Source organism: Plecotus auritus (genome assembly GCF_963455305.1).
Source record: "Plecotus auritus genome assembly, chromosome: 7".
In the NCBI taxonomy this organism is placed as follows: Eukaryota; Metazoa; Chordata; class Mammalia; order Chiroptera; family Vespertilionidae; genus Plecotus; species Plecotus auritus.
In genome coordinates, this window is record NC_137774.1 from 90,143,851 (window position 1) to 90,157,737 (window position 13,887).

A 13,887-nucleotide genomic window follows, 5' to 3' on the forward strand; every position below is an offset into this window, starting at 1 on the left:
TACTTTTTTTAGAGTCCTTACTTTTTTAGATATGTACTGAAATATTTATGAATGAAATCAATAATGTTAGGATTTGCTTCAAATGTATTGAGGGGAAAGTGGTGGAAATTAATAAAACAAGACTAGCATGAGCTGCCCTGACCAGTTTGGCTCAGTGGATAGAGCACAGGCCTGTGGACTGGAGGGTCCCAGGTTCGATTCCGGTCAGGGGCATGTGCCTTGGTTGCGGGCACGTGCCCGGTGGTGGGTGTGCGGGAGGCGGCTGGTCGGTGTTCCTCTCTTATCGATGTTTCTCTCTTATCAATGTTTCTAACTCTCTATCCCTCTCCCTTCCTCTCTGTGAGGAATCAATAAAATATATATTTAAAAAAAAAAAAAAAAAAAAGACTAGCATGAGCTGTTGACTGCTGAAGCTGGTGACAGTACACGGGATGCATTATTCTGTCCATTTCTGCACATATCTAAAATTTTCTTAATGGTATAAAAAATGTGACATCTTACAACTAGTAAGACTTCAATACTAACTTAAAAAAGAATTCTGAATTAAGTGGAAAAAAGGCAGAAAACAAAACATATGCTGGGATCAAAATAAAATACATATTTGTATATGAATGAGAAAACAGAAACAACATAAAAAGTGTTCTAGTACGTATATCTAGGTAATTTCTCCCTTAGTTTAAAAAATGTCTCTTATTGTTCTTAAAATATTGTTTGGCTAATGTGTACTTTTAACAATGTCTTTATAAATAATTTCTTTATAATGTCATTATAAATAATTTTTTACAATCCAACTGTCAAACAACTGGAATAAAGACTCCATCTTAAGGATTTAATTGAATTTGCCCCCAGACGATATTCTAGGTACTATAAAGTATTGCAGGCTCTCTGCAAGCTACGAAAAGAAAGGTCATCTCTTAGGGGCCAAAAAGGAACATCTCCACTTATCAGCAAATGCTTTTTTGCCTAAAGGTTCAATTTAATTACAACAACAAGGCTGAAAAACACTCTAGTCCAAATGGTTTCAAACAACATCCTTCAAGACTGCATCTATTTTGTTGTTATGCTTTGGTTTATGTAATGACTAGTGGCCCGGTACACAGATTCATGCACATTGAAAGGAAATTAATTAGAAGAAATATTTTAATATCGCTATTCGCCCTTCCTCTATAATAGAAATGTCAACCAAATTCACGATCGACAATGACAGATCAAAACACACGTGTGCGATTGGCGCCAGCAAGAGCTTTATATGTATCAATTTAACCTTTTATATATATAGAATAAACTTGCTTAATTAGACCTGCTTTCTGATTTAGCTAAACTTTTTCCAGCCCAGTGATGCACCCCAATTTCTCTTTCAGGTAATTGTCAGCAACACAGCAGTAAATATCAACACAAAGCAGATTATTGTTGTAGATCACATAGGGAGAACAAAGGGTAAAATGTTTAACTGCAGCAGTGTTTGACTATATTCTGCGCAGTGAGAAAACCTGAAGTCATTTTCAAGGTCCACCGTTTACTTCTTTTCAGTCAGGTCAAGTTTCTAACTTTCTAAATCTCTGTTTTCCGGCTAATGAAAAGAAAATAGGATTCTACCGAGTCTCCTACCTACCTACTCCAGGACTTCTGTGAGGATCAAATGAGATGAGGCACAGGAAAACGCTTCACAGACATTTGGTTAAAGTGTAAAATGTTTGCACCTGGCTAGAAAGCAAATTGTGTTCCTGGGCTGAAGAAACTCCAAGGAGGCTAGTCATCGCTAGGGAAAGGAAGCCAGGCGTTGTTACGTGACGTCATTACCTGGTGCCCACAGTCACCGTTTCTGGGCTGGGCTGGGCTGTGGGACACATTTTATGCCATGGGGTCTCGGCAGCCTCGGCTGCAATTTGGTGGGCTGTCACTCCGGGGTGGTGTTGGGGCCTGTGTCCCACTTAGAGGAAACCGAGTGTTGCTTTGTCAGCACCAGATCCGTGGTGCCATTTCTTTGTAAATGGTCAGTGCATGTCACGGCAGCTCCTGCACTGAGCATCTGCCCCCTGGTGGTCAGTGCATGTCACAGTGACCAGTCGGATGGTGGGAGGGACACTTATCATATTAGCCTTTTATATATATATAGACATGCATGAAAATCCAAAGGGAGCTCTCAGACCAGTAACAGCAGAAAGAAGCCAAGGTGAGAATGCTCACTTTTATCTTTCCGGCTCCTGTGAAATCCAAGCTGAGAATCTTTGTTGAGGCCCATACCCCAAACTTTCGTAACATCTTTGGTTTTCGAGGACAGCAATGTGAATCCATAGCCACAAGCAGCTGATGAAATCTGAAAAAGAGTTCCCATAAGGCATTAACTGATTTTTGATATCAAGTTTTATTCAGCAATTTATGGCAGGTAACTTATCCAATTTAAGAACACATACTGTTGCCCTAACCGGTTTGGCTCAGTGGATAGAGTGTTGGCCTGTAGACTAAAGGGTCCCAGGTTCGATTCCAGTCAAGGGCATGTACCTTGGTTGGGCACATCCCCAGTGGGGGGTGTGCAGGAGGCAGCTGATCGATGTTTCTCTCTCATCGATGTTTCTAACTCTCTATCCCTCTCCTTTCCTCTCTGTAGAAAATCAATAAAATATATATTTTTAAAAAAAGAACACATACTGTTAATATAGCAACATACTGTTAATTTTTAAAAAGCCACAAACTGGCAGAAAATAGTTGCACACATCATATGTGATTAAGGACCTACAGCCAGAATACATCCAAAACTCTTACAACTCAATATTAAGAAGTAAACAACCAAACTTTTCATTCACCTTGAGTTTAAATTCCGTTTACCTTGAGCTCCCCTTTTCAGTGAAAAGACCGTTTGTTATCCTTGACAGAAGTCAGGAGCCAAACTGTTTAAACCTGCTTCTCTTTCATCCCGCAAGATTTCCACTACCATCCATCCCTAAGCCTCCCTTTTGCTCTCCGAGTGCTGGCTTCCGGGATAAGGCCGGGCTGAAGCGGTCCTTTGCTGTGATCTTTTCCAATCCGAGACGAGTTAAGGCCTCCTGTGCAAATCATTCTAGTGTGTTCGGACCACTCACCCTTCCTCTCTCATTCCTGTTGCCGCTCCAGCTAACATTTCCTTTCCAGTTCTTCACCGACTCCAGCTGGCCCACATTTTCTCTGACCTTTTGAAGTCGCCTTTCCTAAACCGGAACTTCTGGAGTCTCAGGGGTCCCAGTGCGAATCCCACTGTACGTGCACCTACCAGCTGTGGGGCCTGGGACCTGTCCCTTCACCTCTCTGATCCTCCCTTTCCTTCAGTGTAACTGTGGGGACAACCCGGACTCCCGGGGTGACGTGCGAATGACACGAGCGGGCCACAATTCCTGGCACATTTCAGCTGCTCGGTGAATGTTGGCGGCGCCCCTAACGCCCTCCCCTCCTGGGCCTACTGCCCGCTTGGGGGTCGTCCTCCCGGAAGTGTGACCACCCAGTGTCGCTAACTTCTCCAAGAAGACCCAGGGCTTCGGGAGGGGTAAGAAGGGAGTGGCGGCCCGCACCTTTTGATCCAACTCCAGGCGGTAGGGCACGGGCTGGATCCTGCGGCGCGGCCGCGAGCCGGCGCGGAGCTCGGGGCCGGAGCCGGGCAGCACGAAGGTGGGCACGCCCAGCGCCCCTGAGAAGCTGAAACCCCACACGAAGATGCGGTCGACACGAGCCGAGCGCTCGCCCACGTACTGGAACACGGGCGCGTCCGCCTCAGCCTCCGCCGCCTCGCGCCGGCTCCGCGAGCGCCAGGCCGCCGTCCAGTGCCCTCGCCCCGGCCCCGGCCCCGGCCCACGCAGCCAACGCCCCGGCCGAGACGCCGCCGCCAGCGCCGCCAGTGCCATCCTCTGCTTCTCGTCTCAGTGGCTCCTGGGCGCCGCCATCTTGCGTGACCCTTGACCCCACGCCCCGGCGGAAGAACCTGCGACCACGTTTACTATTGGCTGAAGGCAAAGGTGCTGAGGCCAGCCGCGGGCCCCGGGGTGGCGGAAGGGTCGGAGCCGGGTGCCTCGGAGGCTCAATCAGCGGGCGGTGGGACCGGTCCCGGCCCTGCCCGCCTGGTGCGGGATCTTAGCCCGAGCTCCAGCAGGCGGCCTGAATTCACTTCCCTTCCTGCACAATGTATGTTTGCTGAGCATCTACTCCGGCGGGCTCTTTCATATTTTTGCAAGGCCCTTCACTTCTTAGCAATCAGCAAGAATAAAACTTAAGCCCTAACCGGTTTGGCTCAGTGGATAGAGTGTCGGCCTGCGGACTGAAAGGTCCCAGGTTCGATGCTGGTCAAGGGCGTGTATCCTGATTGTGGGCACATCCCCAGGAGGGGGTGTGCAGGAGGCAGCTGATCAATGTTTCTAACTCTCTATCCCTCTACCTTCCTCTCTGTAAAATATCAATAAAATGTATTTTTTTAAAAAAGAATAAATCTTAAGGGGTGGCCCACTATGCGCAACTCCAGTGTAGTGCTCTCCCCTACTCTGTTTTACTCCTGTTGCCACTGTCCCTAGTAATTTCTTACCTAAATTGCAGCTATTCCTGCTCTCTTTAGCTACCAAGCCACTCAGTCCCTGCTCCAGCCACAGTGAGATAGAATGTAGCTCTTAATATTGTCATTCACTGCGCAACAGCCTGCAGCGATTCCCTGCTATCCTCCCCAGCGGCCCCTCGACCCCTCAGCCTGTCACTTCACGTGAGTCAGGTGTTTCTACTTGTAATTTTGAAACCTGGTGCTGTTTTCAGGCCTCCCTACTTTGCCCAGTGCCTCAAATGCCCTGCCCACTGCCTCCTCTCCCTGCAGATTCTGACAAACTCCTACTCATCTTCTAACATCCAACTCCAGCACCTCCTTTGAAGTTCCATGAAGGCAGGAACTTCAGTTTATTCAGTTAATCCTCAACAATTTTGTATTAGTTTAGCATGCAGCCAGGAACAAGAGACACCCTCATGAATGAATAACTCAAGAGTGTAGAGACCTAGGTTCCAGTCCTGACTCTCTGCTACTGACTTGCTACATGGTGTTAGGAAATTGTCTCCCTTCTCTGGATCTCACCACCAAAATAAGAAGGTTAAAAAAAAATTAATATTGCCAAAACCGGTTTGGCTCAGTGGATAGAGCGTCGGCCTGCGGACTGGGGGGTCCCGGGTTCGATTCCGGTCAAGGGCATGTACCTTGGTTGCGGGCACATCCCCGGTGGGAGGTGTGCAGGAGGCAGCTGGTCGATGTTTCTCTCTCATCGATGTTTCTGGCTCTCTATCCCTCTCCCTTCCTCTCTGTGAAAAATCAATAAAATATATTAAAAAAAAAATTAATAGATTAAATGAAATTTTTTCACCATAAATAAGGTGTTTGGACTTTATGGCCTGCAGGATCTCTTGAAGCCCATTATGATCCATGAGGATGTTCCCAAATACTAGTCCCAAATGCTGAAGGCAAACTATTTCTTCCCTCCGTTGCTTCCTTTTTTTTTTTTTTTTTTTTTTTTCGTTCTCTTTCTATTGCTTGATACCTGGAACTAATCCAGCTTGAATATACTCCCAAAACCAGTTCAAGTTACTTTGTTGTCCTGGAATGCGCCTTGTATTCAGTCTGTGAAACATGTATTTACTGTTGCAGAGAAATATGATGTTTTACTATTCTGTGGGGCTGTTTATAGAGAGTACTGAGGGGAAACTGATAAAATGTGGTAGCCATGAGACTGCTCCTCGAAGGCCTCCAGCTACAGGGTATATAAGAAGTCAAAGCTATGCGATCAATAGTCTGCTGGGCTATCAACTCTACCCTCTGTTTACACTGAGGTCATGCTTCCCTTGAACTGCTCCCAGTGACTGAGCAAGGCAGAAATACACACTCAGGCAGACCTGTTCCTGGGAGGCGTGGACTCCTCTGATGGTCACCTTTAGCTGGAGGACTCCCCAGTGGCCTTCCCAAAGCCTTCCTTAGACTATATGGCATATATGGCATTAGGACTCTTATCCAGCCTCCCCTGCCTCTCTCTCATTTAGGGTCAGACTCCCCTGATGGCTCTCCCAGCTTTCCTAGGCTCCACCCACCTCCATTTTCCCTTACAGAGGCATCCTATCTAATAAAGAGGGAATATGCTAACTGACCATCACTCCGTCACAAGTTTGGCTGAACCCACAGCTGAAACCAAGTTCCCATAAGGAGCCTTAAGGAGCAATCAGCAGGGATCTGAGGCTCCGCCCACCCCCGCCCCCGTGGGGCTTGACGGGGATCTCAGGCTGGGGGACCTCAGGCTGGGGGACCTCAGGCCGCACCCCCCACCCCAGTGCCAGGCCAGGGGACCTGAGGCCACGCCCCCCACCCAGCAGGGCTTGACAGGGGACCTCAAGGTGTGCTTCCTGTCCTGGTGCTAGGCTAGGGGGCCTCAGGCTGCTCCCCCCGCCCCAGAGCCAGGCCGGGGGACTTCAGGCCGTGCCCCCCACCCAGCAGGGCTTGACAGGGGACCTCAAGGTGCACTTCCTGTCCTGGTGCTGGGCTAGGGGGCCTCAGGCTGCTCCCCCTGCCCCAGCGCCAGGCCAGGGGAACCTCAGGCCGCACCCCCCACTTGGTGGGGCTTGACAGGGGACTTCACGCACCTCCCACCCCAGCACCAGGCCAGGGGACTGAGGCTGCGCCCCCCTGCCTGGCTGGGCTTGACAGGGGACCTCAGGCCATGCTCCCCACCCAGCGGGGCTTGACGGAGGACCTCAAGGTGCACCCATCAAAGTGCTGGGTTGGGGGAACTCAGGCCGCGCCCCTACCCAGTGGGGTTTGACAGGGGACCTGAGGCTGCGCCCCCCTGCCAGTGGGGCTTGATGGGGGACCTGAGGCTGCGCCCCACCCCCCTCCGCCTGGTGGGGCTTGACGGGGGACCTCAGGCCATGCCCCCCACCCAGCGGGGCTTGACAGGGGATCTCAGGCCATGTCCCCCACCTGGCCGGGCTTGACGGAGGACCTCAAGGCATGCCCCCCGCCCCGGTCTGGGCTGGGGGACCTCAGGCCAACCCCCTCCCATCCTGGTGCCGGGCCAGGGGACCTGAAGCTACGCCCCCTGCCTGGCAGGGCTTGACAAGGGTGGGACTGGCCGGGTCTGGATCTAGCCAAGGGGTGGGCAAACTTTTTGACTCGAGGGCCACAATGGGTTCTTAAACTGGACCGGAGGGCCGGAACAAAAGCATGGATGGAGTGTTTGTGTGAACTAATATAAATTCAAAGTAAACATCATACATAAAAGGGTACGGTCTTTTTTTATTTTATTTCAATAGTTTTATTCATTTCAAACATTTTAACAAGAAGAATGTAAACACTAATTATTATAATTTGAAACTTCAAAAAATGGAGGAATCATAGCACAATAACATACCTTATATTGAAGATGGCAAAGGCAAAATAAAATTGCCTAACAAAGGAAAGGTACAAAAGCCTTTCAAATTAAACTTAAATATAATAAAATAATTTAAAACTAAAACAAATAGAAAAGAACAAAATGTGTAAACAGTAAATTAAACATTTTCTTTAGTGCAACTTCCAAATTATGCCCGGGACGTAGATGTAGATGGCAATGTAGACTGGGTTGAAAGGTTTTTGGCCTTTAAAACATCAACTTCAGTGGGAACAGTGTTGTTGGTCTCCTTTTTAGTTAATGCTCTGATACTGTGCTCTCCAGGGGCGTGTCTCCCTACATCACCACGATAACGTGTCTACGCATTCCCAGGGTGATGTCGGGGGACGCGTCCGTGGGCATTACAAGGAGCCTCTGGAAGATTGAGAGGTTGTTCCTTCTACTGATATCCGCCCACTCAGAAGAAGGAGCTGCGGCTGTGTTTCCCAACGTTGCCATGTTAACACTGCTGCTGGTGAAGGAGCGGAGGGGAGAGCAAGAGAACACTCCGCTCTTTCGGCTCCACGGGCTGGATAGAACAGCCGAACGGGCCGGATCCGGCCCGCGGGCCGTAGTTTGCCCACAGCTGATCTAGCCCAATGGCGGGGGGTGGTGGCCGGGTCTGGGTCTCATGTGATTTTGAGGTGCATGTGGGTGGGCGAGGACTTGACTCTGGGTCCCGTAGTATGCCCTAGACTCTGACAGGAGGAAAGTTTTCATATACATTTTAATAATTTTCTTTCATCTCTGACACTTCTATTATAGAGAAAGGGCAAATAGCAATATTAAATTATTTCCTCTAGCCGAAACCGGTTTGGCTCAGTGGATAGAGCGTCGGCCTGCGGACTGAAGGGTCCCGGGTTCGATTCCGATCAAGGGCATGTACATTGGTTGCAGGCACATCCCCAGCGGGAGATGTGCAGGAGGCAGCTGATCGATGTTTCTCTCTCATCGATGTTTCTAGCTCTCTATCCCTCTTCCTTCCTCTCTGTAAAATATCAATAAAATATATTTTTTTAAAAAAATTATTTCCTCTAATTAACCCCCTTTTAACATGCATGAATTTCGTGCACCAGGTCACTAGTTTTCCCTAATAAAATCCTTGTTTAGCTCTTTGTTCTGAGCGGACACAACTAACATACAAGGAAACATTTGAGCCAAGGCATAAAGAAATGAAAGTGTGAGCCATTAGATATCGTGGGAAGGGTGCTCTTAGACAAGAGGTGCAGCAAGTACAAAGGCCCAGAGGTGAGAGACTGCCTGGTGCATGTGCTGCTAACTGACCCAAGCAGCTTACACTATCCCAAAACAGTCTTGTGCAACTCACAGGTTGTTTTTGGTAGATGATGATAGCCACCAAAATCTTTGCCTTGGTCATGGTTAGCTAAGCCCCACAACTTAATTACTAGGTTATAATAAAATCTAGTCTCAAGCCAAATCTTGTCACACAAACAGATATTTACTTTAAAACATTCATTAGGAAGCAGGGCTCATACAATCTGTAAAACCTGTAAGCTCAGGAAAGTTTTAGCTCTCTATTCTTTGTGCACAAAAAAGATTTTCTCTAAGCAGATAGAACATTCCAGAAACAGAATTTTGTTTCCCTTTTAACAGCAGTTGGCATTATACTTGACAGAACACTTGGAGATCAAACTTCAGGTACCATCACTAAGAGTGAAGACCATACTGGATCCTCATACCCAGTTCTTTTGTTGTTGTTGTTAATCCTGACCTGAGGATACTCTTCCATTGTCTTTTTAAAATATATATATATATACTAGAGGCCCAGTGCACGAAATTTGTGCATGGGGGGGTGTCCCTCAGCCCAGCCTGCACCCTCTCCAATCTGGGACCCCTCAAGGGATGTCCGACTGCCCCTTTAGGCCCGATCCCGGTAGGATTGGGCCTAAACGGGCAGTCGGACATCCTTCTCATAATCCAGGACTGCTGGCTCCCAACTGCTCGCCTGCCTGCCTTCCTGATTGCCCCTAACCACTTCTGCCTGCCAGCCTGATCACCCCCTAACCACTCCCCTGCCAGCCTCATTGATGCCTAACTGCTCCCCTGCCAGCCTGATTGCCCCTAACTGCCCTCCCCTGCAGGCCTGGTCCCCCCTAACTGCCCTCCCCTGCAGGCCTGGTCTCCCCCAACTGCTCTCCCCTGCAGGCCTGGGCCCCCCCAACTGCCCTTCCCTGCAGGCCCGGTCACCCCCAACTTCCCTCCTCTGCTGGCCTGGTCACCCCTAACTGCCCTCCCCTGCAGGCTTGATTGCCCCCAACTGCCCTGCCTTGCAGGCCTGGTCCCTCCCATCTGCCCTCCTCTGCTGGCCTGATCCCTCCCAACTGACCTCCCCTGCTGGCCATCTTGTGGTGGCCATCTTTTTTCCACATGGAGGCAGCCATCTTTGACCACATGGGGGCAGCCAGTTTGTGTTGGGGTGACGGTCAATTTGCATATTACTCGTTTATTAGATAGGATTTTTTTATTCATATCAGAGAGGAAGGAAGGAGAAAGATAGAAGCATCAATAATGAGAATCATTGATCAGCTACCTCCTGCACACCCTCGAATGGGGATTGAGCCCACAACCCAGGCATCTGCCCTAACCGGAAATCAAACCATGACCTCCTGGTTCGTAGGTTGCCGCTCAACCACTGAGCCATGCCAGCCAGGATTTTTTTTTTTCCTTAGAGAGAGAGTGGAAGGAAGGGGGAGAGACAGAGAGAAACATCAATGTGAGAGAAACACATTGACTTGGTTGCCTCCCACACACAAGGCTGGGGATCGAGCCTACAACTGAGGTATGTGCCCTTAACTGGAATCAAACCCAGGACCTTTAGTCCACAGGTCAGTGCTCTATTCACTGAGCGAAACTGTGCTAAGGGCTGAACCAGTTCTTAAACCAGAGTGCAACAACTGTAGGATGGCTGAGTCCACTTAAGGACCCTGCAGAGCCACCAAAAACATAGCCAGTAAATATGTCCCTTATCACCCTGGCCGGTTTGGCTTAATGGATAGAGCGTCGGCCTGCGGGCTGAAGGGTCCCGGGTCCAATTCCAGTCAGGGACACATGCCTGGGTTGTGGGCTCAATCCCCAGTGGGGGTGTGCAGGAGGCAGCCAATCAATGATTCCCATCATTGATGTTTCAATCTCTCTCTCCCTTTCCCTTCCTCTCTCTGAAGTCAATAAAAATATATTTTTTAAAAATATGTCCCTTATTTCCCAAAGGAACCTGTGGTTATTTACCAGAGTTAACTAGACACTGGATAAGGAGAATACCAGATCTTCCAGAGTTGGCTACAGGGTCTGCGTTGACACTGACACCATAGGACCTGAAACACCAGCAAGGCCCCAGTTGGAGTGGGAGCTTGTGGAGCCAGGCTCCAGTATGTCTCACGGGGGGTCAGATGTGCCTATGACCACCATGTAGAGATGCCTCTGGTTCCCAAGGACACGATTAAGATGATTAAGATGGATGTACTGTGCAGGTCACATTGGTCCTTCACCCTGCCTTGACCCAGCGAGTATTACATCAGAAAGCATACTGCATCCCAGGTGGGATTGTGGCCTGGAGCACCATCTTCAAAGATATAAGGGTCCGGGAGTGGTAGTTCCCATCATATCCCCATGCAGTTCACCTGCTTGGCTCCTGCAAAAACCAGGTGGATTAATAAGGCAGATGACTGTAAACTACTATAAACTTAGCTAGGTGCACAGCCCAATCATAGCTGCTATGTCAGGAGTAGCAGTCTGCTGGGACAGATCAACACAGCTTTGGGAACTTCCTAGGGATACTGATCTGGTCAACGAGTTCTTCTCAATGCCAGTGATAAAGAGGATGAAAGGCAGTTTGCCTCTATATGGGAAGGACCATATTACTCATTAATTCTCCCTGATCTCACTTCTGATACCTCCCAAATGAAGAATCTGTGTACAAGACTGTTTCCAGCTCTGCTTTTATTGATGAAGCTGAGACATATATTGATTCAGGAGAGTTACGTAAATATTATGGAGGATTATGTAAATATGTATTAGGATTCTCCAGAGAAACAGAACCAATAGGAGAAATAGGAAGCCCACTATCTGCTCTCTGGAAGCTGGACTCAGGAAAGCCCGTGGTATACAGTATTCCAGTCCAAATACAAAGGCCTGAGAACCAGGAGCAACAGTGGAGTAAGTCCCAGTCCCAGGGCAGGAGATGACTGATGTTCCAACTCAAACAGTCAAGCAGAGAGAGGAAATTCAACCTTCCTCTGTCTTTTTCTTCTATTCGGCCCTCAGTGGGTTGGATGAGGCCCACGCACACTGGGGAGAGCAATTTTCTTTACTCGGTCCACCAATTCAAATGATAATCTCTTCCAGAAACACTCAAAAATAATAGATAGATACCTATCTGGGTATCTATCCTGTGGCCTAGTCAAGTTGACACATAAAATTAACCATCTCGCCCTGGCTGGTTTGGCTCAGTGCATAGAGTATCGGCCTGCGGACTAAAGGGTCCCAGGTTCAATTCTGGTCAAGGGCATATGCCTGGGTTGCAGGCTTAATCCCCAGTGGAGGGCGTGCAGGAGGCAGCCAATCAATGATTCTCTCTCATCATTGATATTTCTCTCTCTCTCTCTCCCTCTCCCTTCCTCTCTGAAATCAACAAAAATATTTTTTTTAAAAATTAACCATCTCAATTATTAATAGTTATGAGATATTTATATACGTATGAAATACATATACAATTTTCAATTTTTTTTTCGTAAGCAGGACTATCCCTGTATATTTCATGGCCTCTCTGATATTTTGGTTTTAAATATCTGTTCTTTTACAAACTAGTAATGCCAGTAGAAGGGAGGCTTTTTAAAAATTTTTTGTTAGAAATAGCTAAGATCTGGAAACAGCCCAAGTGCCCATAAGTAGATGAATGGATAAAAAAGCTGTGATAGCCCTAACAGGTTTGGCTCAGTGGGTAGAGCGTCGGCCTGCGGACTGAAGGGTCCCAGGTTCGATTCCAGTCAAGGGCATGTACCTTGGTTGCGGGCACATCCCCAGTAGGAGGTGTGCAGGAGGCAGCTGATAGATGTTTCTCTCTCATCGATGTTTCTAACTCTCTATCCCTCTCCCTTACTCTCTGAAAAAAAATCAATAAAATATATTTAAAAAAAAAAAAAGCTGTGATACATTTACACCATGGAATACTATGCAGCAGTAAAAAAAAAAAGAAGGATTTCTTACCCTTTGAGACAGTATGGAGGGACCTGAAGAGTATTAATCAGTCAGAGAAAGACAAGTATCGTATGATCTCACTCATACGTGGAATCTAATGAACAAAATAAACTGATGAATAAAGTAGATCCAGAGACATAGAAGCATGGAACAGACTGGGATCTCAGAGGGAAGGCGGAGGTGGGTGGGTGGGTGGGTAGGTGGGAAGAGATTAACCAAAGAACTCCTATGCATATATGTATAACCCATGGACACAGACAACAGGGTGGTGAAGGCCTGGGGTGGGGACAGACAGGAGAAGGCTAGAAGGGGTCAATGGGGGGAAAAGGGGGACATATGTAATACTTTCAACAATAAAGATTTAATAACCAATGGATACAAGACACTGGGGGGGGGGGCAGGTAAAGGCATGTACTGGGGGGTAGGGGAGGCCGGGGGGAGGTCAATGGGGGGAAAAAAAAGGAGACATATGTACTACTATTTGTAATACTTCAAACAATTTAAAAAAAAAGAAAAAGAAAAAAATACATATATAATTTGAAACTATATGTAATATATATAATATAGCTTCAAATTATATATATATATATAATTTGAAACTCTATGTAATATATGTCCAAAAACAAAAAAAAATATTTAATTTAAAAAATATTTGCCATAATTTTAAAATTTATAACTGTATGTGGGTCTCTTGAATTTCTAAAACATTTTACTTTTCATGGATATCCAAAATACAGAAGCTTTGGTTTGAAATTTGGAGGACAAAAGGGTACAGTGACAAACTGCAATGTGAACTACAGCCACTGGGTGGCGATGCTTACCTATCAATTTTGTGGCTCCTGTTAACGGAGAAACAGGATAAAAGAGGCTAAAAGCCAGTTTCTTGCAATGAAGAACTGGACTTAAAGTCACAACTGCGCTTTCATATTTTACTATAAAAGCCTAGTTGGTTTTATTTACTGGCTGTATGCTGGTAAATACAGTACTTGCATTTTTGTCCAATTTGTTGCTTGGAAAAGATGACACCACAGCAGAGTATCAGCTACCCAATGTACTAAAATGTCTGCTGTTAGCCAAGCTAAATTTCCCCATCACGTGTAATGGCAAGTTCCTACAGATGTTCTCATTTCCTTGTTAATTTGGAGTAGCTGTAATTCACTAATTTGGGAAAGAGTGAACTTAGTCCTATTTTTAAATTATTAACTTTTAATTATTCATTAATGTGTGATTTTTACCTTTGTAAAAAAAATTAACACACGATATATGG

The 13,887-nt window shown here is 47.1% G+C and overlaps 2 protein-coding genes across 5 annotated transcripts in view; one reads left to right on the forward strand and one right to left on the reverse strand.

Moving 5' to 3' along the window:
• The window catches only part of RCC1L (RCC1 like), a 28,191-nt gene extending 24,260 nt beyond the window's left edge, over nucleotides 1-3,931 (reverse strand). For 3 of the 4 annotated variants that reach the window (XM_080678906.1, XM_080678905.1, XM_080678903.1), the window contains exons 1-2: nucleotides 3,543-3,917; nucleotides 2,188-2,317 (exon numbers count right to left, since the gene is read on the reverse strand). In XM_080678906.1, the coding sequence (XP_080535032.1) occupies nucleotides 2,188-2,317; nucleotides 3,543-3,872 (460 nt within the window). In that variant the 5' untranslated portion in view covers nucleotides 3,873-3,917. Of the gene's footprint in view, nucleotides 1-2,187; nucleotides 2,318-3,542 lie in introns of all 4 variants that reach the window. The other variant, XM_080678904.1, reaches the window with a different exon arrangement.
• LOC308252953 (general transcription factor II-I repeat domain-containing protein 2) overlaps nucleotides 1-13,887 on the forward strand; it is a 583,288-nt gene that overhangs the window by 490,430 nt on the left and 78,971 nt on the right. The gene's annotated exons all lie outside the window — the stretch shown is intronic.